This window comes from Trachypithecus francoisi, unplaced genomic scaffold, assembly GCF_009764315.1.
Source record: "Trachypithecus francoisi isolate TF-2019V2 unplaced genomic scaffold, Tfra_2.0 Lachesis_group4, whole genome shotgun sequence".
In the NCBI taxonomy this organism is placed as follows: domain Eukaryota; kingdom Metazoa; phylum Chordata; class Mammalia; order Primates; family Cercopithecidae; genus Trachypithecus; species Trachypithecus francoisi.
Genome location: NW_022681469.1, coordinates 22,934,515 through 22,958,885, shown reverse-complemented (window position 1 = coordinate 22,958,885; position 24,371 = coordinate 22,934,515). Strand labels below are relative to the sequence as shown.

Genomic DNA, 24,371 nt, shown 5'->3' with positions numbered 1-24,371 from the left:
ATGAAATTTTCCATGATAATGGTAAGCTCTCCTTCTCGTAAAACTCACAAGAATCAGTTAGTATTTAAATATATGGTACCCTTACAACTTCGTGTACGCCTTCTTTCCCAACAGAATGCAAATTCCTTGACAGTAGAAATTATGTTTTCTTCTTTATATTATCCTACAGTATGATGTGGGAGTTAAGAGCAGGTTCTCCATCACCATTAGACCTTGGGCAAGTTACTTTCTATGTGCAGAGATGACAGTACCTACGGCTCACGGAGTTGTTAGGGTTAAACTACATGATCCATGTAAAGCACTTAAATATCATATTAGCTAATATTAATAGAAATACGGTTAGCTATTATCTATGTACACAATAGGTATACTCAAATATGAATTTACTTATTTTTAAGCATTCTGAGAGAAGGGTGATATCAACTGTCTACCATAGCAACCAATGGTATCAGTGAAGCACTAAGGGAACTAAATTATAGAGTGTTTCCAAATTCAAGCCCACATGTGTATTTCAAATATATATATTTTTGGAGGATCAAGAGTTTCATCAGAAAGCATTTTCCTATTCTGAAATATTAGATGATAAAACAATCTAAGTTAAGACTATTTCAATAATGCAAAGCAATAATTTCTAATAGATTGTTTACTTAAGTCAGTATCTGATATATGCATTACAACAGAGCCTCCTGTAAATCAGGATATAGAAGGAATGTATAATGTATATACATGTAATATAATGTATATATATAAGATATATATAAGGATGTATAATGTGCCTAAAATCACTGGAGACCAGGTTAGCACTCCAACTCTACCACTTAGTTGTGGGACCAGAGACCAGGTACTTTCTAAATTTTAGTTTCCTTATCTGTAAAATGGGACTAGAAATACCTACACTTCACAGGGTTTCAGTGTTTCATAACTCATGCAAAGTGTTTAGCATAGTGCCTGAAACATTGTTTAATAAATGTTTAATGAAGGCTATTATATTTAATACAGGTTAACTATTATTTTTGTGGATTCCTGGTACTGGCTTATAGTAGACATAAAAGATTATTCAAAATAGGATTAAGGCAGGTTTCTGCATAATGAAATATGAATAATTAAAGACATTTATTGTAACATTCTTTATATTCAAAATCAAATTTAAATAGGAAGGGCAAACTGGCACACCACCTTAGTCTTTATTCACAACTACAAAAATGTTGTTGAGGCAAAGAATGCTTAACAATTCAGATAAAATTAGTTTTCCTCCCATTATTAACATTTCCTTTCTATTAATATTAGCTGGACAGGATTAACTGGACGAGACCTCAGAGTGAGACAAAGCAAATAAATAAGTGCAAGAAATCATCAATAAGATCTTTGTCAAAGATACTTCCGTGAATCAAAAATGTTACATCCTCCAGGGCCAGGTGCGGTGGCTCACGCCTGTAATCCCAGCACTTTGGGAGGCCGAGGTGGGAGGATCACGAGGTCAGGAGATCGAGACCATCATGGCTAACACGGTGAAACCCCATCTCAACTAAAAAGCACAAAAAATTAGCCAGGCATGGTAGCGGGCGCCTGTAGTTTCAGCTACTTGGGAGGCTGAGGCAGGAGAATGGCGTGAACCCGGGAGGCAGAGCCTTCAGTGAGCTGAGATTGCACCACTGCACTCCAGCCTGGGCGACAGAGCAAGACTCCGTCTCAAAAAATAAAAAATGTTATTTCCTCCCTTGCACTCTTAATACGAGTGCAAAATGCCTATGAAATGGAGCTGTGAGTTTAAACTTTCTCCTTTATCCCTTCAGACATTTACATTACAATTCTTATTTTAGCAGACAAAAAGACGATGAGACTGAAAAGGCTTTGTGTGACTGACAGAAAAAAATCCTTGTCAGCAGGGCCTTAGCAAAGCGGTACTTATAGAGAAATTTATAGTACTAAATGCCTGTACTGGAAAAATAGAAAGATTTCAAATGAATAATCTTTGTATTTCCATCATAAGAAACTAGAAAAAAAATTAAATCCAAAATAAGCAAGAGAAAAGAATAAAGATCAGGGTAAAAATCAAAGAAACAGAAAACAGAAAAACGAGAGGCATCAAAAGCTGATTCTTCAAGATCAATACAACTGATAAGCCTCTACCAACGTCATCAGGAACAGGGCGAAGAGACAACGTACCAATATCGGTCTACAGACAGACAGATTACCTCTCCACAAGGAGACCTTCAGACTCCACATGGCACCACCGTAAATTCTACCAGACATTTAAGGGAAGAAGTAATACCAATTCTACCCACTCTTCCTGAAAATGGAAGAGATGGGATGTCATCTCAACTTAGAGTTCAGCATTACTTTGATTCTAAAACAAGACAAAGATGTTATAAGAAAATACTGTATGCCAATGTTCCTCATGAAAAGCGATGGAAAAATTTTAGACAAAATTTTAGCAAAAGTAATCCAACACTATGTAAAAAGGTTATTATACCGTGACCCAGTGGGGTTTATCCCAGGAATAAGGTTGATTTAATAATCGAAAAGTCAGTGAATATAATTTACCATTTTAACAAACAGAGAAAGCCATATGATTGATCATCTCAATGGATTAAAAAAAACCCCAATATGCATTTCTCATTGGAATTTAGCAAACTGGGATAAGAAAGAAACTTCCTTGGCCTACAGAAAACCTACATTTAAGATCATACTTAATTGGTGAAAGACTGAATGCTTTCCTCCTAAGATCAGGAACAAGACAACGATGACTGTTCTTAACACTTCAGTGTTGCACTAGCAGTTCTAATCAGTACAACCAGGCATGAAAAGAAATAAAAGGCATCCATTTTGAAAAGGAAGAATTAAAGCTGTCTTTATCTGCAGATCCCATGGTTAGGGGGTGCTGAATGACAATTTCACCAGCACTCTTGATGGGTGGCAGTGATGAAATAGGAAAGGAAGATAGTGCTCTATATAGTTCCTTTCTTCCCTGCCTCTAGCCTATACTCTAGGCCTTAGTGACATCAGCAGAGATAAAGTCATCTATTCTGTAATCTTCACTCTAACTTCATAAAACATTACCAGCTACAGAGAAAAACAAAACCCTAATTTCTTTCCCAAATTCTGGGGATAGAGAAGAGAGATACACAATCCTAACACGTTCCTTAGCTCACATGGAAATGTTACCATGTTTTCCTTTTCCTCTGGCTCTTCCACTTTCCACAGAGACTATTTTAAACCTCTTCTACTTATTACAGACAATAGACTTCTGTCTTCTCTTTCCCCTTCATTCTCAGCAGATAAGCCCATATCCTTCTTTATACAGAAGACTGCCTTCAGACATGATCTCCCTCATGAACTTCTACCACACCTTTTTGGAACTGACCCATCCTCTCATCCTATCAAAAGCCATCCCTCACCTATGTTCTGTATATCATCCCTTCTTTGTTTTTTTGGGGAAACTTCATGTTTATTTCTTTTCTTGACGGTGTTTTCAACCTCTTCTGTTTCATTGGCTCCTCACCAGCATGTGCCATTCACAGCTCTTCCACTAAGAAAGCAACAGCAGCAACCTCTCATTGGACTTGACATCTGCCCTTCAGTTCCTGTTCTCTTTCCTCCCTTCCAGGGCTAAACTTTACAAAAGGATTGTCTATATTTGCTATCTCCAGTGTTTCACTGTCCACTCTAATTTGGCTTCCACCCTCAACACTATTACCATCACCATTTATGCCGAGGTCAGGGGTCTCCATGTTGCAAATACAAAGCTTCCCCTTACTCTTAAAACTCTTTCCTTTCATTGCAAAATGAAGTCTGTCAGTCATTAAATACACAACCTAGACTGTATTATATTAAAACAAACTAAGTTGTTTTGAGGCTATTATTTTCTCTAAATATGGTATACTCCATACATGTAATCTAAGTAACGTATGTAATGTATACACATAATATATATATGAAACTCTACTACTTCATAGCATATTCTGGTGAGTAGTTTAAATTAAATACATACACTCTATCTGGAACCACCATAGAAACCATAACATGCTTTAGGATGGGTTGACTTCTGGTGCCTCTAAGAGTAAGATGAGGATTTAGATTATAGTGGAAAGGAGAAAGTCTATGTGAAATTCTAAACCAAATGGAACCCAAGAAACGTCTTAAGATTACATTCTGGCAACCCAAGATTGGCTTCTCTGAGTCTTCCTTGGTCCTAACCTGAATTCCTCTTACTGTTAAAAAATTAAAAAAAAAAAAAAAGTGACAATGCACTACCAGTTTACATCAATAAGTTGGTGAGTTCCATGTTAGAGGAGAAACTAATTATTTTATCATTTATTCCAATGGCAAAGTGTAGTGCTATAATTTTGATGTGTGTCCAGGAAAATCTCATGTTGAAATTTGATCCCAATATTGGAGGTGGGGGCCTAAAGAGAGGTGTTTGGGTCATGGGAGTGGGATCTCTGATGAACAGATTAATGTTCTCACTGGGTGTGGGATGAGTTCTTATCCCATTAGTTCTTTTGAGAGCTGGTGTTAATAAGAGCCTGGCACCTCCTCCCTCCCTTGCTTCCTCTCTCACCATGTGATCTCTCCACACCTGGCTCCCCTTCACTTTCTGCCATGAGTGGAGGCAGCCTGTGGCCCTTCACAGATGCAGGTGCCCAATCTTAAGCTTTGCTAGACAACAGAATCATGAACCAAATAAACCTTGTTCTTTATCAAGTATTCAGCCTCAGATATTCCTTTGTAACAACCCTAAATGGACTAAGACACGTGGCATTTTAGGATTGGGCACTGGACAGGTTTTTCAACTTAAAAAAGTTAAATATTATTGGTATTTTCCTGATATTCTTGATATATAATTGCCTTCCTTTAATCCTCATAGTTCTTGTTTATATGTATCTCATTACATTTACCTCTATTTGATCAGGTATTTGTTATTTATATACTTTAATAAAAACTTCATTAAAGAAAGGACAATGAAAGAACAATGTATTACTTGTTTATATACTGCCTACAATGTCTGTGGGTGACTTGTGCATAGCAGTCTTATTTTAATAATTCCTACAGACACTTATAACAGCTTTGTCACAATGCAACCTGCTGCCTACCAAACAGCTATTACTTCAAAAAGTGGTATTTTAAAAACGTTATTAGGGTCTCTGAAAGTTATACAATCTCGGTATTGGAAGGGGCTCTGAAAGTCATCTAATTCAGCTACCCATTCTATGTTTCCATCCTTGCCTGTGTCTGCCCAACCTATAACTGAGTATCTCTAATGAAAGGTAATTCAGAACCTTGCTGATCAGTCCATTCCTGCTCTCAGTACTGGAAAATTCACTGTTTACTAGTTATGGTTCTATCCCTTGCAGACACACGGCACAAGCAATTCTTATTTTTACATTAGGTTATTAATTGTGTTTAGCAGTCATAACACACTGTAACTACAACTAAATATTTTCATTGATTTGCTGTTATCCTGAATTTGAGTCACTAATGGGTCAGAGAGACCTCTCATGTGCTGATCCCTGATTTAGTTCATGACACTTTGAGCCAATCATCCTTTCCCATCATTCCCCCAAGGATATCTTTGAAACATTCAAATTTCAGTGAAGTATTTCAGATTAGCTTTATAACAGTCTAGAAACTTCAAAAAAAGAAAATCAGTATAGCATGCTTTCTAACTGATCCCCTGATAAGTGTTATAAACCACCCCATTGCCACCACATACCCACTTATAAAATAAAATCTGGAAAGTACAAATTATTTTAGCAAGGCCTACCATCCAAAATACAACCATTGTTACCACTCTGCTATAAATGTGTTTAATCCTTTTCTATGAAAATAGTTGCTTTAAAAAGTTGTCATTATACTATGTGTTCTTTCACATGAGACATCATTCTTGAAAGATACATATATTCTATCAAATGGATGTACCGTGGTTTACTTAGTCTAATTCTAGACATGCAATAAATATCAAATATCCTGTAACACTAAAATTCTTATTTTACAGAACATAACAGTTCCATATTTCATTGATTCCAAAGCACACATTTTTCTGTATTTTAATGTCCCTAAAATAGGGTCACAGACACCACTTTGCCTTGGAGTTTGGGGGAAAAAGTACTTACGGGTTGATAATGTACCTTGTGGAAACACTAACAATCATTGCCTATGCCTGGTTTCACTACTGAAACCTATACATGGGTGGGTTAAGATGTTAGAGTGTAAAGTATAGAATTAGATTAAGCTGACTCTGAAGAACATAAATGGTGAAATTCACTGATTCAATCTGATGATATTATTCTCATGAAAATTTGGTAAGTGTGCCGTCAACTATTTTTAATCCAGAGAAGAGAAATTAAATATTAAATAGAACACGTCTTAGATCTAATTTCTGAGAGCAATGTTATTGGCTGTACAGGGAATATCCCTAGAGCTTAATATATGCCACCTGGCTATCCCCACTGAGTTATCTGCTTTTTTTAACAGTACTACAAGAAAGGGAAGATTTTTCTACTTTGTCAGTATTATTCAGGAGGAACATCTGCTTGTTTTTTTTTTTTAAGGGAACATCTGTTTTTTTAAGATCAAGATAAAAGAAGTGTACTGCCTCCTGCTTTACTGCAACAACAGAATGAAATGAAACTTATATGGTATACTTTCCTCTTTACAATGCCAAGTTGTTTTTTCCTTCTAGTATTTTATGCTTATTAAATAGTTTATTCTAATATTTTCCAAAGACATCAATTTGGTTACTCAATCATTCATGAAACATTTACTGATAGCTTATAAAGTTTTGGGAATTGTGGCAAGCATCTGAGATAGTGATGAAAAAGGAGTCATTCCCTATAAGGAATTTGTAGCCATAAAAGGCAAGACAACAAGTAAACCATTCATACAATGTGATTAAATTATATCAAGTGATTAAAGCTGCGGTACAGGCTACAAGTTTGTTTTGGGAATACAGAAGAGGAGATGTAGCCCAGCCTGGGAGGGTTCTAATCAAGCTACCACGAAGAGATAATAAAGCTTGGGCTAAGCCTAATACTTTTTTTCTTTAAAAAAACAAAAATTCTCTTTTTCAGTCTTCATGATTTCATGTTTTTTAAAACAATGTAATGAAGTTATGCCTTAGGCAATAGAGAACATAAGAGAACCACCAGCACTAGGATTCTTCTAGTACATAAGCAGGTTTTAAGTGTGGTCAGAGGCAATCCTCACATCCTAACTGCTAGCACACCCTAACTCTGGAAAGTATTTCCTCTTTAAAGGATAGGTAACGAAGAAAACCAATATGGAGGTAGGTGTATAAAAACTAATCATAGGGCAAAAGAAATATATTGAAAATCATTTCCTCTAAAATGTAGTAGAAAAAGAAAATAAAGAAAAAAAACTCTAAGGAAATACATACCTCTGAAATGATTTAATATAAGAAACTTAACTTCAGTGTTTGCCTTGGCAGCACATATACTAAAATTGGAATGATACACAGAAGATTAGCACAGCCTCTCTGCAAGGGAGACACGCAAATTCATGAAGCAGTCTCCATTTTTTGGTTTTTAATTAAAAAAAAAGAAAAGAAACTTAACTTTAGAAAACATCTACAGAGTAATCAAAATGGAATCCAAAAGACATGGACTCAATAAGGGTGTCTTAAGAAGAGAACAGGCAAACACACAAAGTAAACAAACTGAGGTGCAGGCTGATAGGAAAGGGAAGCTGCAGAGAAAGTGACATATACCAAGGAAATTAAAACTGCAATTGCAAAATTAAAATATGTACCAAAGTCAGTAGAGTTGGGAAACACTATTCAAATTAAGAAAACTCAAGTAAAGACTTGAGGACAAACTTAAGAAATTTTCCCAGAATACCGAGGTAATAAAGTAGTACAAATGTTTAAAGAAAAAGATGATTGGTATTAGGAGTGTAAAGTTCTAACTTACAAATGATACAGAACCAGAACGAGAATAGAAAGTTTTAAAAAGTTTTCTGAACTCAGGAAACGCCTGAGCCGATAGATTGTAAGAACTCACTGTATTGTAGGCAAAAATTCAGCTGATTTTCCCCCCTCCCAAAAATACAGTTTTAGAATTTCTTTAGATAAAGCAAAAAGATCCCAAAATTAAAAAGTCAAAATCACACTAACGCCAAAAAAATTAAATTAGACTGGTCTCATATTTGTGGCTTCCTTAGAACACCAAATTCCAGAGGACTACACAGAGAAACTATCTATAGCAATGATATTTGGATAGAGTTTGAGATATATACCTCTTTTCTTCTTTCTTTTTTTTTTTTTTTGAGACAACATCTCACTGCCTTGTCCAGGCTGGATTTGAACTCCTGGGCTCAAGTACTCCTCCTGCCCCAGCCTCCCCAGTAGCTGGGATTACAGGTTCAATGTGCTAGGCTCTTAACGTCAAATTTAAAGATAAAGAAGAATCTTGAATTTTGTTAAACAACAACAAAAAGAGAAGCAAACAAATTGCCAACCAGAAGCTGCTATTGAGAGATACCTAAAAGCAAAATATGAAAATGTGAAAAAAAAAAATTTTAATGGTCAAAAATATACTAGGCACGGCCGGGCGTGGTGGTTCAAGCCTGTAATCCCAGCACTTTGGGAGGCTGAGACGGGTGGATCACGAGGTCAGGAGATCGAGACCATCCTGGCCAACAGGGTGAAACCCCGTCTCTACTAAAAAATACAAAAAAAAAAAAAAACACAACTAGCCGGGCGAGGTGGCAGTCGCCTGTAGTCCCAGCTACTCGGGAGGCTGAGGCAGGAGAATGGCGTAAACCTGGGAGGCGGAGCTTGCAGTGAGCTGAGATCTGGCCACTGCACTCCAGCCTGGGTGACAGAGCGAGATTCTGTCTCAGAAAGAAAAAAAATATATATATACACACACACACACACACACACTAGGCACATAAATCTAAAAAGCTAGGAAGAGTAATATTAGTACATGATAAAGTAGAATCAAAGCAAAAAAAGTAAGTGGGAAAGATGTTCATTTTACATTTAAAAAATGTGAAGCTAGTTATGAATTGTCTGAAGAACGGCAAGAAAACAACTGACAAAAGTAGTACTGCACAGAGGGACTATGATAATCATCTCAGTCTTTGGCAGGTAAGGACACAGCAGGCATGATTAATAATTAATGAGACTGTTAATGTATATTAACTTTGTGCTCTATGGAAACTGTACGTTACTATTTCACTGAATATTAATAAAATATAATTCTAACAGAACAAACAAAACTTCAGTACATTCCAAAGTCTAAAACCTTATAGAATCCATTATCTAATCCTAATGCAATAAGGCAAAATTAATACCAAAAGCTTTAGCACAAAGTAAACATAAGAAAAAAAAACCAAATGAACAAACAAAAACAACACACAAAACACATACAACCAAACCAATACTAAATCTTCTAAATTACTGATGGAGCAAAGAACTCAATACTAGAATTGCAGACCATTTTGAAAATAAAGGTTAAAATATTAAATTAGTCTATTAATGGCAAGAATATTACTTATGGACAGAACCAAATCTGTGAAAAACCAATCTGGAGGCGGTTACATTAATATGAAATTACATGGTTTTTAAAAGACTGCCACTGTTCACTCGATTTTTCCCAGCTTTTTTCAATTTTTTCTCCCTTACTCTCCTAACTAGTTTTAAAATGAAACACAAACATATTAACAAATAAGTGGTATGCTTTTAACAGTTTCAGATTTTCTCTTCAACAGCAAAATCTTTTCATGCTCCTCCACAGTGTGGCTTGGTGGGGATTATTCACTAGATTAGTACTTCTTACAGGCCTCTATTATACAGCATTAGGTTTATTTGAATAATAAACACTACAATGAAATAGTACTCTTTATGCTATTTCTAAGTGAAATGGTCGACTCCTACACAGAATGTTTTTTAGGCTTTTCTTCAGGTGAAAAGAAACAAATACTCTTCCTTTGATCTGTAAGTTATGTACACATTGCTGCACTGCTGCCACTGAGTTCCAAGGCATAGGTACATACCGTACTGTCACAAGAGATCAGTGTCCCAAAAGCTACCTAACAAACAGTAGACTAAATTAGCATATGTGTAACCACTTTGTACCACAGCATGTAAATTAAATATTGGACACTTGACAATAGCAAGCAGCAAAAGTATTAAATTTACAAAATTCTATATAGTTGAGTCGAAGTCCCCAATAATTTCAATTACAGTTAAGTATTATTCTTCCCCACTGGGAATTCAGAATTCCTTAAGACTGCAGTGTTTAATAAAAATGACAGATCCATTTGAGATGAATGTTACAATATAGTCCCTCCTTTCCTAATTCTCTTTGTCCTCCTCCCTACCCAATCCCCCAGGTTAAAAGTCCTTACTTAGGATATAACTTTGCAAAAAAGAATCACATATTACTGTACTGGGGACTGATACCAGTGTGTCAAACAATACCACAATTATAAATTACAACACAGCAATGGGTTTATACGTAAAATCTACCACTGACGGGGCAAAGCAAACAAGAAAGGTGACAATACATTAATACTTTATTTGGAACGTTACAATACAGAAAAACAGACAGATGGCACAATAGAAAGAAAGTCTGGGCCAGGCGCAGTGGCTCAAGCCTGTAATCCCAGCACTTTGGGAGGCCGAGGCGGGCGGATCACAAGGTCAGGAGATCGAGACCATCCTGGCTAACACGGTGAAACCCCCTCTCTACTAAAAAGTACAAAGAACTAGCTGGGCGAGGTGGCGGGCGCCTGTAGTCCCAGCTACTCGGGAGGCTGAGGCAGGAGAATGGCGTGAACCCGGGAGGCGGAGCTTGCAGTGAGCTGAGATCCGGCCACTGCACTCCAGCCTGGAGGACAGAGCGAGACTCTGTCTCAAAAAAAAAAAAAAAAAAAAAAAAGAAAGTCTGAAAGGACGAAGTTATAACATCAACCTGCTCTTACTTGACATATTTTCTGAAATGTTAACGTCACACCAAATGAACTTTCTCTTGCTGATGTCATCCTCCCAAATGCATCAAACTTTCAATGATATAAATATGAACTCATTTTAAATAATGAGTAACAATACATTTGCTATGTATTGTTAGCCCATCTATACATTTACTTGCAACCTTCAACTTAGGCATTTTTTTCTTTCAAAAATGACTACTTCAGTCATTCAAATTATAGAAATTTTAGTTTTAGTTTTCAGCTGATTTACTATTAAATACACACAATTTTTCTTCTTTGGACGGTTTAGAAGGAATTAATTACACTTAGACATTTTCTAACTGAAAATGGTGAAGTATTTTCTAAAAGCTTACTTGTGGGAAATTAAAATTTTAATAACAAAACACATGTGTTTATATAAATAAAGACTATCAAAATTAAGAAAATCCATTGAAAACATTACGGTAGTATGTCAATTTGGAAAAAAGACTGACAACCAAAAAGTACCTTCATTTATAAGATTCTAATTCATGGCTCCACAGTTGGAGGGGAGGGAAAGAAGAGAGGAGAAAGGAACCAAATATAACTTTATCTTAACAAACTTTATAGCTGCTTTCTAAGTTTTACCCACATTTCATGTATTAAATAAGGGAAATAATGTATTTAGAATCCATACAACCATCTTATCTGCTGCTTGTTCTCTAACCCTTTTAACTAAACCTACCAAAGAAAACTCATCTGAGTGGCTGACACTGTAGGTGCTCAAATGGTATTTGCTGCATGAATTATGAATGAACCAGTGAAAACTGCTAACTAGCCTTCTCTTTCACTTCTGGAGTTGGAAATCAAGCCAGGGATGGGACTCACACTAAAGCTAGGAAGAAAATTCTGGAACGTTTTTGGTGAAGGGTGATCTCATGCAGCTGAAAAGATTTTGCAGAATCTACTTTCAGTTTAAGACTCTAAATTAGTTCCTGTTTATATATTACAGTAATGATTCCTCGTTTTCAGAAATCTAGGCCTCTTGCCTAAGGTTCAAATTTAGTATAAAAATTCTATGCTTTTTCTTTTAGAGAATTTCTTTCAAACTCCCTCTCTCTTCTATCTATCCACAAGCAGCTTTCCATGCCTTGCTTTTCCAGTCCAACATCTTTCAATCATAAAGATTTCTGAATAATGTTTTCGGAAATGCTGACCCCCAAAATAAGTTTTATATTATACATTTTAATTTTTTATATCTGAAAAACTTGAGAATAAAGTGAAACTTATATTAGACAAAGTAGTTTTACTAACTTCAATATTATGTAGAGGTGTGCACCCTATGGCTCATGGGTCAAAGTCAGCATGCTGTTTCTGTAAATAAAGTTTTATTGGAACTCAGACAGACTCATTTGTTGACATATCATCTATGATTGCTTTTGCACAACACCAGAGATGAATAGTTATGATAGAGACTGTGTGACTGCCAAGGTCTAAAATATTCACTAGCTGCCCCTTTACAAAACATGTCTGCCAACTGTTGCTATTAAGCATTGGCCTCTCTAATCCTCCTCTGAGATCTATACAGACAATAATACAAACAGCAAATACTTACTACAGAATTTCAGTGTATTAAGCAATGCTTTGCAAATTTTACATTTACATTATCTTTTAAAACTTGTACATAACATGAATTATTATCACAATCCCTATTTACAGATACAAAGCTGAGGTTTGATGAAATTGAATAGGTTAGTAAGTGGACAGAGCTGGGAATCAAGCCCAAGTCTACTGAAATCCAAAACGAAAGTGTAGTATCTCTTATAGAGAACTTCAAAATAATAAATAATAAAAAATGTTTTCTAAGGACTTAGTTTTAGGGTCCATATGCTTTTATATTGTTCTAAGTAATGTGGCATTAAGCATAGGTTTTAACATTTGTTTCTTAATACCAAGGTAAAAAGCACTCATGATTCTTATTTTTCACAAGGAAGCATGCACAAAACTATCTTTACTTTTTGTGAGACTGTATAGTGTTAAAAATTCTTAACTGAAATTCTAAAATGATAGTCACGAGAGGTTACAAGTGGAAGTTGCGGTTACACTAATACAACTGTTGTCACTACAACAGTGTGGAAAGTTGGACAAAGTTCATTGGGTTTAAAACAACAAAGAGCTTGAAAATTTAGAACTATTTCTAAGAGAGGAAATGAAAGAACGTCATTTACACTAACAACATCTGTTAACATACAAAGCAGTGTATGGTAAACCAACTTTGAAAACAGAGGAAGGAATAGTTTCTGCAAATAACAATTAAATACAAATGTAACAAACTGTATCGCAGATAACAGGCAATGTGATAACTATTGAGGATACAAAGATAATTGCTATCTTCAACAAACCCACAGCATATTAGGTGAGATAAATAGGTAAAAATTAGTATAGGGTTCTTAATTTCAAGCAACAGAAACTAAATTAGACTGATTAATAGACATGTAATACATTAACAGATATTAAAAATAGCTCCCAGAACTGCGAGGAGGACTGAAGAACAAAACTCAGTAAATGGACAGAAAACAAGGATGCTTAAAAGCAAGAAATACAAGTGCTCCTCTACTTATGATCGGGTTACACTGAAAACGCATATAATACACCTAAACTGCCATCACAGCTTAGCCTAGCCCGCCTTGAATGTGCTCAGAACACTACCATTGGGCAATAACAGCTGGCATTACAATACACAGCAGAGTACCAGTTATTTACCCTCATGATTGAGTGCTGACTGGGAGCTGCGGCTCCCTGCACCATGCATATCCCTAAGCAGTGATATGATTTTGACTTTGAAAGCTTCGATTCTGAAAGATCAAAATTCAAAATCTGAAGTACAGTTTCTACTGAATGTTTATCACTTTTGCATCACTGCAATGTCAAAAAAAAAAAATTAAGTCTGGGACTGTCTGTGAAATCAAAATCTGTCACAAGAACCACCTGGGCACAGAAGAGATGCTACAAGTGGCACATCACAACCTCTGCTGTTTTCGGAAAGTGGTGTTTTACTGCTGCCACTACATCTTTTATTGTACCTGAGCATTTGTATCAGCTCTGGATAGATGCATTCCATTAGTCATGTTTGGGTTATGAGCTCTTTTCCTGTGTGGGCAAGAGAAAGCAATTTATTTGCCCTTTTTGGCTTCTGTTGTGGTGAGCACCAGACCTTGCCTTTGATCAAGATTCATACTATAAAAGTAGGGAACTCCTCAAGCACAGGAAGAAGCTTCAAGTGCTGTGACCCTTGTCAATAGAAAAATGCCCCAATATAAGCACTGTAGCTTAAAGATCTGCAGACATTTTTTTAGGGGGCTGAAGGGTGTGGTGGAGAAGAGCCTCTGAATTCTCAAGTTTGTGAGGCACTATTTAAGTGACTAAATGGTAATAACTGATCCATATTTATAAATGTACCTTGGTTTTTTCTTAACCAGTCATTAAGACGAAACTCATTTTAGCAGTTTAAAAATTAAAGACATACCGCACAGAACAAGATTTAAGCTTCTTAAGCCACTGTTTTTCAAATTCAAGTCTAATAACTTGTTAGTCAAGCCAGAAGCCCGTAAGCTCTCAAATTTAAGAAACTACAACAGAACATAAACACAACAAACAAGTTCTATATTAGATGTCACCAAGAAATGATAAATTGCACAAGCAGTCAGGGAAAGTTATGCAGAACAAAATAGACATGAATATAAAACTTCAAGAATAAGAAGAAATTTGCCAAGCAGATGTAGCGGGACGAAAAAGAATAATTTATTAAAGGTAACATCTAGCATAAGATGACTTCATTAGGAAACACAATGGTGTAGTGGAAAACCAACCAACCAACCAACCCTCATCCAAGTTCAGGAAAACTGCATTTAAATTTCAATCTCAATTAGCAGTATGAACTGGTCAAGGGCTTTCACACCTAATTTTTCCTTACCTATAAAATAAGGGAGCTGGACTAGTTGCTCTGTAAGTAATCTTGCTTCTAAACAAATTTATGAGGATGCTGATTTAGTAACAACAGCTAACATTTACTAGCACTCACCATATGTCAGGCACAATGGTACACAGTTTACACTTATTATGTAGGCATTAAAATCATTCCCATTTTCACCAATTGAAGAAACTCAAGTTCTGAGTGCTTAATTCACCCAAAGGGTCTAGTTAGTAAGAAGGCCAGACCTGGAAGATCTAATTCCAAAGCCAACACATTTAGCTTCTATGCTATGGTTTCACCAATAATGCAATTCCAAATCCCTAAAGGACAGTGCCATAATGTGCATCTATTGTACTATGTTTAGTGTTTACTACCTATAATTTTTTTGTTGTTGAGATGGAAGTCTTGCTATGTTGCCCAGGCTGGTCTTGAACTCCTGGGCTCAAATGATAGATCCTTTTGCCTTAGCCTCCCAAAATGCTGGGATTACAGACATGATTCATCATGCCTGGCCTACAATTTTTTTTTTAATATCTACATTTTTCAGTATTTTTCAGATACTTACTTTAGGCCTAAGTATCAAAATGCTCATTATTTTTTATATGTCAAATTGAAATCTTCCTAAAATATGTTATACATGTCTCTGACTTTGTAAATAAGGGAAAGGTAACCAAGTTTAAACTTTTCGTGAAGCTCAAGGTTACACTTATACATATTAATTATTGCCTGGGGCCTCTGAAACTTTAAGGTAAATATGGCTCTTTGCCCTTCACTTTCTTGGGTCAGCTTCTTACATTTTGATTTCTTTCCTTTCAGTAATCATAGCTCCTTTTTACACTGGTAATTTTCTGCGGACTGAAAAAAAAAAAATCAAGCTTCTAAGCTTATCAGAATTATTTAGTAAAGATATAGCTGCAAAAAAATTACTTTCAGTCATTTTTCTTATTACAAGGTGGCCTTTGATGTAATACCATAAAGTAACTTTAATTACCAACTCTGCTGTGATTTGATTATCTAAACACACTTCTTCTGTTTTGAATCTTTGACATGGCATAGTCTCACAGTGCATGACAACCTCCTATCCCAAGATGATTCATAAAGAATTAAAAGTTAAAGTATTATGCTCCACAGATCACATGATCCCAGCATTCCAGGAAAAAAAAAAAATGTTGAATGCTTATTAAAAGATACAGGTTAAGTTTTAGGTAGGTTCAAATCATCCTAATATTTTTCTTGAGATTATGGGAAAAAAAAAATTTTAAGGAATCACCTGCAAAAATCCTAAAGAGAATGTGACAGGGAGATACTAAAACATATTTTGAAACTGCACATCATTAAATTAGTTTGGTATAGATAGAAAAAGAGCAAGAAATCTGTTTATAATAAAGATGATGGTTCAAACTATTAGTAAAGAGGAACTATAATAATAAATGGTATGAGAACTGTCACACACACACAAAAACTATATACTTATTTCATGCCTTACTTCAAAATAAATAATGGAAAGGTCAAATGTCCAAAATGGAAGAAAAAATGAAGTTCCAGAAGAGCAAATTTATTTGTAATTTTACAGAGGAGAATAGGTCTTTGTAAACAGGATACAAAATCCAAGTCACAAAACAGAGAAAAAAAGCGATACATTTAACCCCACAAAATGTAAAAGACCATTGTAGAACAAGAAAATAAATGAAGTCAAGAGACTAACTGGGAACAGTATTTGCAAAACATGATAAAAAACTGATTTCCCCAATTTATAGAGTTTATACAAACCAGTAAGAAACAGACCAACTAATAGAAAAATAAACAAAATACATAAACAATCATTTTTCACCTATCCAAATGGCAAAATCTAAAAAGTCTGATGATGCTTAGTGCTGTTGATGGTATGAGGGGACCATCAGTCTCATGTCTGCCAATGTGTGCCTAAGCTGATGAAACTCATGAAGAGAGTCATGCAGATATAGTCTCAAGAGTTGTCAAGGTATATGTACAAAAGTGATCACTATAATCCTGTTTCACTGCAAACAAAATGTTTATCACACAGGAATAGTTAAATGAACATCCAGAAAATGGAATACTACTCACCATTTAAAAAGGAAAGAATAAATACACTTCAATGTGGAAAGCAAAGTGCAGAAGTGTTTACAGAGCTTTTTAAGAGGGAAAAACAGATGAGTAAGTAAATTTTCAATGTTTTTCTGAAATTAATTACATGGACCTGTTAAGAATGGCTGATTTGTTCACAGGCATTGCGGAGGGGAGACCTTTAACTTTCAGTCCTAACTGTGGCATTTTAGAATCCATATCTGAATTAATTTAATTTTACTTTTTAAAAGTTAGGAGTTATCTAAATAGTAAAATTTTGGCCAATTTTTGTCTTCCTTATTCTTTTTTGTTTTAAAAACACCTAATCAATTTTATATTTTAAAGAGAGGAACCACATAGATAGGAATAATAGTCAATGGGATATTTTACTTTATTCAATACAGCTTTGCTTTTTAAAATAACAAGCACATAATATTTTCATAATTTAAATCAGCTTAAGTCATTACAATTTTAATTATCTGCACTAATAAAAGGACAATGTTTAGAATCTCAAACCAAAACACTTTATATAGCCTCTGTACATCTGAATGAACATTTATGTTCCAATGTAAAAAAAGATCTTCCTCTATTTTATATATTTTTTAAAAAGACTAAAAGCATTAATAATTAGAAAAGAATCTATACTAAAGTTTCTCTGTCTACTGAGGACATTTGTATCTTATACAAGCTGACATATGCTTTCTGAATGGGTCACCAGCCCAGCCCTTCCGTAGAAAGGGCAACACATAGTGATATATTTTTATAAGAAAGAAACTAATAATTTAAAGAAGAAGAAAAAAAGGAAGCTGCCTAAAACCAATAAATGCGAAGTAGATTGAATCAGGGCCTCTTTTAAATTGGCTATTTTATTAGGAAAGTGAAAAGTGATCTCAATAAGTCTTGCAATTTCTAAAGATTAGAACTGATATCTTTCTCAGGTTCAAGAGATTCTATCCTTTCACACGGTGCACAATTGTTGCTTTTCAAGTCTATTAGAGTGTCAACGACAGATGTAATTAGAATGGAGGCTGGAAGGAAAGGAAACCACACAGAAAGGGAAGTTAGAGACCAGGCTTCTATTTCACAGCAAGTGAAATGGAAGTACACGTAAACAAGAGAATATATATATTAGACCTGCTGAAGATTATAAGGGGCTATTTATCAATGCAACTCACAAGCACTCACCTGTAAGGGCATTGGATCTTCAAAATCCACCACAAAGCTCACCTTTTAGTAGTCTCAATGTGTGATTATCATCCTGCTGTGATTGTTTATTTTTACTATTTACTCAATATTATAGTACCCCCCTAGTTATCTGGCCTTATTGAGAAATGAAGGTCAAGGGTATGCAGAAGTAGTTAACAGCATGGGGCTTTGAAACTCCTTCAGAACCCAAGGAAGTGAATTCAAATCTCAGCTTTACCACTTAAGAACTTTATGATCTTGAGCAAGTTATTTAATCTCTGCCTCTAAAATCTCTAAAATGGGGTTAACATTGTTAATAATGCTCATGGCTTACTGTTGATAAGTAAATGAAATACCTGTATACTGCATCACAATCCTCAAATACATAAAATTTTATAAACACACTTTTTTCAAAGTGTTACTGGTATTATTTAAATAATCATGAACATAAATCTCAATAATTTAGTTATTTTTCTTTCTAAAAAGGCAAACAAAATTTAACCTTTTCTGGACTGTGTAGGATCACAATTAGGAACATAAATTATAAGGTAAGATTATATGTGACTATAAATACAAAAAAACATTCTGCAGGCTATTAGTCACTCTTATGGACACATCTTGAGTGATGACAGTCTCTGATGAGAGTTTAGGTTTACAGAGAGGTTTGTCCCTATGCTAATTATTTCTGAATTGTTACATTTACAATTTTAAAAATATGGTCGCCATTTTTGTCTTCATTCACAGTCAGAGCTAATTAGTTGTGCCTACTTCTTACAAGCCTCTTTCTCATTTTCTTAATTCCGAAGTGCTGTTAGCTAAAAACAACCATTTTAAAACAAACTGATCTGGTTATAAATACACACACACACAGAGCCTGTAGGTTCAGACAGTTCTGGGTTTAAATTCCAGTTATGCTACTTAATTTGTGACCTTGTCAAGTTACTTCAGTTCTCTAAGCCTCAGGTTCTTCATCCTTAAAATGAGATTATTACCTATACTGAAACACTGTGGTAAGAAGCAAATAAAAACTTAGCTAAAACATCTTGCAGAGTGCTTTCTGGTACCTGACAATGTAAGTCATCCAGTCAATGGTAATTATTATTCTGTAATTAAAGAAGTACGTTGAAATTATTTCTAAGTTAAGAATAAAATGAATTTCTTACTAGAAACATGCTTTTAATGGGTAAAATTCCTTGGCGCTATGCTGGAGACAGAAAGATGAAAAAGAATATATTATCTACCCTCCAGGAGTTCAGAGTCTAATGAAGACAGATGTAAATAAAATCACAGCAATCTGATGAGCAAAACAGTAAAAGCAGCAGCACTCCATGTGAAGTCAAAATGTTTTTCTGGAAGAGGTGATACTTACCCTAGGAGGGTAAACAGGAGTTTACCAGGTTGGGGGTTAGGGACTGAGGTGAGCAGACTTGGTCAAGGAGGTTGAAAGAACACATGAAAAGATCTACAAGGAAGAAACAGGATGGTAGGATCTGGAGCAGAGTGCTTACAGCGAGGCAAGTGTAGAAAAGCAAGCCCAGATGAGATAATAGTGGTCTAGTACACCATACCAAGGAGGAGTTGGCCCTTTTAAAATAAGCAATGAGAAATCACAAAAGTATTAATATTTTAAGGGCAGTGAAGGAGATTGGCTGAAAAAGATTGCATGCTTACATTCATGTTATAAAGAGATCCCTCCACCTACACTGTGTAAACTGACCAGGAAGGGGTCAATTTTTGCTGCTTCTTTCCAGCCTGGACTATATTTTTCTTGACTGTAAGAAAATAATCAAGAAAGAAAATATAGTCCAGGTTGGAAAGAAGCAGCAACTGATCTAAAGTAGTGAGAAGAAGAAAGGAGAGTGAGGAATGGATGAGGGAGACTAAGAAGGTAGTCTGGTAACCCTCAGAAACCTAGGAAAACTTCCCAGTTTCCAGTTTGGGAAAATGGTTGGGTCATGATGCCATTAGTCAAAATGGAGACACAATAGGAATAAAAACAGTTTTTGAGATGAAAACAGCTCAATTTGGAATTTGTCTGAACAGAGCTTATGCAGTCTGAAACTCAGGTAAGGCTAGAATTAACTCCAACAGGAGAACATGAAGGCAGTAAGACAAAGTAAAAAATAATGTCACCCAAAAGAAACATCCAGATCAAAAACGGGGCTATGGATATCTCTTATAGCTGCTCATGAATACCTTATTTTCTGACTTTCACTTGTTTTCCAATTGGACAACAGAATTTTATGAAAATGAGACGTTATTTATAATTTGCATAGTACTATAAAAGTCTGAATTTTTTTTCACGTAGGTCTGCTAAACATAGATGCTTACGTTTCCTGAAAACTGTGCCCAACTTCTTTACTATCATCCCAAGACTACTAAAGTGTTTAAGACCTGAAAGATGCCCAGTAAAAATGAATGAATGAACTAAATGTGGTCCTTAAGTCAGTCAAGAAGCCAAATGTAGTGCTGAAAGACTTTAAAATTGCTTCAGGTATTGACTTAAAGTTATAAATGAACATTTAATACAGTAATCTAAATTTTTCTCTAAATACTGTCTTTTACATTTCAAAACACAATTTTCAGTGGTTTGGGAACTGTGAACTGACTTTTCCAAGTTCAAGAACTCACCTAAAACTAATGATTTAGGGATATTCACACTTCAAATTTCAAGAGAAGTCGGAAGCAGGTAGAAAAATGTAATTACTGATTTTTAAAAATACTAATTTATAAAGGAAAAAGGGGCTGGGTCCAGTGATTCACACGTGTAATCCCAGTGCTTCGGGAGGCAGAGGCCAGAAGATCGCTTGAGACTAGGAGTTTGAGACCAGCTTGTGCAACAAAGTAAGATCCAATCTCTACAAAAAATAAAATTTGCTGGGTGTTGTGGTGCACACCTATGGTCCCAGCTGCTCAGGAGGCTGAGGCAGGAGGACCACTTGAGCCCAGGAGTCTGAAGTTACAGTGAGCTATGATCATGACACTGCACTCTAGCCTGGGCAACAAAGCAAAGACCCTGTCTCCAAAAAACAAAAACAAAAAAACCCTGTTTCCAAAAAAAAAAAAAAAAGAGAGAGAGAGAAGGAGGAGGGCCATACTAAAATGCTTCTCTTACTCTTACAGGTAGATTCTTATGTTAACGATATGAGAGCTCTTCACAGGAATGTTGAGGAGAGATTTTTAAATAGACTCTCACCCCTGAGAATGATGACTACACAGGTCTAAGTGTTTCTTCAGTATTTTCTTTGTACATACGTACTCAGATAGATGCACATTACAGAAACTCAAAAAGTGAGTGTTCACAAATTGGTAGATGAAAAAGGTGAGTCAATAAAGAAGCAGGGAAGACAGCTGTGGGGCAGTAGAAACTGTAATAAGGACCTGAAAGTATAAATGGGCACCATAAGGGAGCTGAGCCAGTACAAACTTCAGTGCTTGTTACTATTTCTCATTAATGAATTGAAAGATACTTTATGAAATCTTCAAAACTAAGAAAGGATAAAGCTCAATGCTCTGTACATCAGATTACATTACAGTTACAGTCATATCTTTTCAGAGTCCAACTTTCAATACTTCCTTTCGCTTTTTCTGAATGTCAACCCTCCCCCTTATGCACATTTTTTTATATTAATGAAGGACAGGCTATGGTAGTAATATAGGGAAAATAATCAATTTGAACATGATAACCTAACTTAATTATAAAACTAATTGGAAATAAATTAATCCATCTTTATTGGCACATATTTTCTTATAAACTTTTTTTGTGTAGTTGAGAATTTTTTGGGCACAATTTACCTGCCTGAATGTGGACCTTGGGAATGTCCTACTAGAAATCTTCGTATGATATGCTTTCACAATTAGATCTTAGACTGAGAGAGAGTGCGTGCAGCAGGTAAAGAGTTTCAGTTTTGGAGTCAGCAGTTTAGTGCTTGCTTCACACTTTACCATCTCCATAACTTTTCTTAAGTATCCTGCATCTCAGTAATCTGTAAAATGGGACCAATAATAGAACTTACTTCACAATATTCACAAGGATGATATAAAATAATGTGTCAGGAAAACACTAAATACATTGTGTTATTTTGGTAGCTGTAAGTTCAGTTAGTACTTAATTTTTGTATTTCAAGTATATCAAACAACCTAGGTTCCACCATGACAGGAAAACAAAAGCCCACTCACTTCCAGAGTATTGCAGTGTCTCACCACTGGTAAGTGTACCAAATAATTTCTTCTTTTTAGCTTTTTATTGAAATAGCCAGTAAGTCAAGTTTCAGTCGGCTACCAGCTGAGAAGGCAGTATCTAGAAGATAGCCTGTCCTAAAACTCCACTGCAAATAACTAAGCAGGTAAGCAGTATCCAAAAAGTCTAAATTGTAATGGCATTAAATAAAGCAAAAACCATCAGCAGTTTGCCCTACACAATCCGGTAAGTTTTAAGAAACTGCTTCTGGTTACTTCCTAACATAGTCTCTGAAGCAAAAACCCAGGTCAGGTCCTATTCTTTGAAGAATTAAAATCTAGACTGGGTTCTCACACTTTTAGAATGTGAGCAAGATGCCATCCGTGGTTGTCATAAAATTATCCTTGCTTTGGAAAATTCTTTTTAGATATCACTAAATTAAAATCACATGTTAAGTTCTCTCATAATTACAAAGGCACAGTTTCAGGATGGAAAGGCAGACTAGCTTGGAATTTCAAGTTTCCCACTCTGCCACGATGTGGATTCAGTTTTGTATTTGGGGCTGAGGTTTGAGTTTGGCTTTCTTCATCATGATTTTACCCCCAAATACACTGCCACTAAACTGCATTGCTATTTACTACATATGTAAGCATTTCAGGTGAAATCAGGGAGAAGAATGGAATAACTGAAGTTAACATGCTTGTTTAAAAACTATTCAGACATCTCAAATATTTCCAGATGCCAGGTGACAACCTTACCACCTGAAGCAAATATGCATTTGTTGTGGTGGGGAAAAGGAAAAAGGCCACACCCAAAGTTAAGACACCACAGTGAAGTGATACCCAGTTTCAGAATTTTAACTGTTGCTATTTTCAGTACTCTTTTCACAGTCAATGAATTCTTTAACTTCACACCAGGCCCAGCGTCAAAAAAAAATGTTCCACTGATCCTAATTACTTAGGTTACTTCATTTAGTAATAGGTAAGTCCAAGATGGAGAATTACCTCATTCAAAGAAAGGTTCAAGTAACTTTGGTGTAGAAGAGGGCCAAACTCAAATGATCAGTGCGCAGAAGAAACTCTGGATGAGCCAGACACCACTCCTCCCCTCCCCCAAGAGGCCAAGAAGCCAGGTAGAGCCTGCCTGTATTAACACAGCACTTACCTGACACAGAACGCTACCAAGTTACCTGGACCCTTCTTTCAGTTTAGCTCCTCCCTAGACGCCCCTCTCTCCTTGGTGCCGCCTCCACCCAGGAAGTCTCTCCCCCCCGCCCACCCCCATCCCCGCAGTCCAGCTCCCATGAGCTTCTTCAGCCACATCTCCAGCCCACCTCCGTGTTCTCGCCTGCTCTTCTTATCCCCGCTTACCTTGGCCACATAGTCTTTCACCTCATCCAAGTCTCCGTTTTTCAGGGCCCACATGAACTCCTTGTCGCACATCACTGCAGCGGGGCAGGCCGGTTGGCCGGGCAGAAGATGAGGAGGCGGTGGCAGCAGCAAGCGGATGCCGCCGGACGAGAGGGAGGCAGGGCCGCGCGAAGCCGGAGAGCAGAAGAAGAGAAGGCAGGTTAGGCTGCCAGGCGGGCGAGGCAGATGGCCGCGGCGACCGTTCGGGCGGGAGAAAGAAAGTTCTTTTGCGGCCACCGGGCCCAGCAGAGCAGGTTCCGCCTGGTCGAGGAGAGGCAGGAACCTTTACACTTCCGGTTCACTCCCCACTAGGACCCTCCCCCAACTTCCTCTTCCTCTTCTCCTCCGCGGAACGCCCCTCTCTGGGTCCCCGGCGCGAGCGCCACTAGTGCGCATGCGCAATATGCAGGCTGCCAGGAGTCCGGAGTGGAGGAGTGGGCGGGACTGGGAGGCTGACTGAAGGGGGCCCAGGGGAGGTCAAGACAGTGGAGGAGTGGAGGAAGAGTGAGAGTAGTTTCGAGGGGTTATGTCGCTTTTACACCACCATTAATGGAAAAAACTTTACTTTTTAAAAAACATAATCTTGGAGGGCATCTTGCTCAGCTTCTAAAAATGTTTAATAAGA

At 36.4% G+C, this 24,371-nt stretch overlaps 1 protein-coding gene and 1 non-coding gene across 2 annotated transcripts in view; one reads left to right on the top strand and one right to left on the bottom strand.

Annotated features, from left to right (window-relative positions):
* The window catches only part of MTPN (myotrophin), a 55,816-nt gene extending 31,680 nt beyond the window's left edge, over window positions 1-24,136 (bottom strand). The window contains exon 1 of the mRNA XM_033194657.1: window positions 23,708-24,136. Within this exon, the coding sequence (XP_033050548.1) occupies window positions 23,708-23,779 (72 nt within the window). The 5' untranslated portion in view covers window positions 23,780-24,136. The remainder of the gene's footprint in view (window positions 1-23,707) is intronic.
* On the top strand, window positions 7,432-7,538 carry LOC117073801. Its single transcript, XR_004433368.1, has one exon. It is a non-coding gene; the product is annotated as a U6 spliceosomal RNA (small nuclear RNA).
* Window positions 24,137-24,371: the final 235 nt, after the last annotated feature.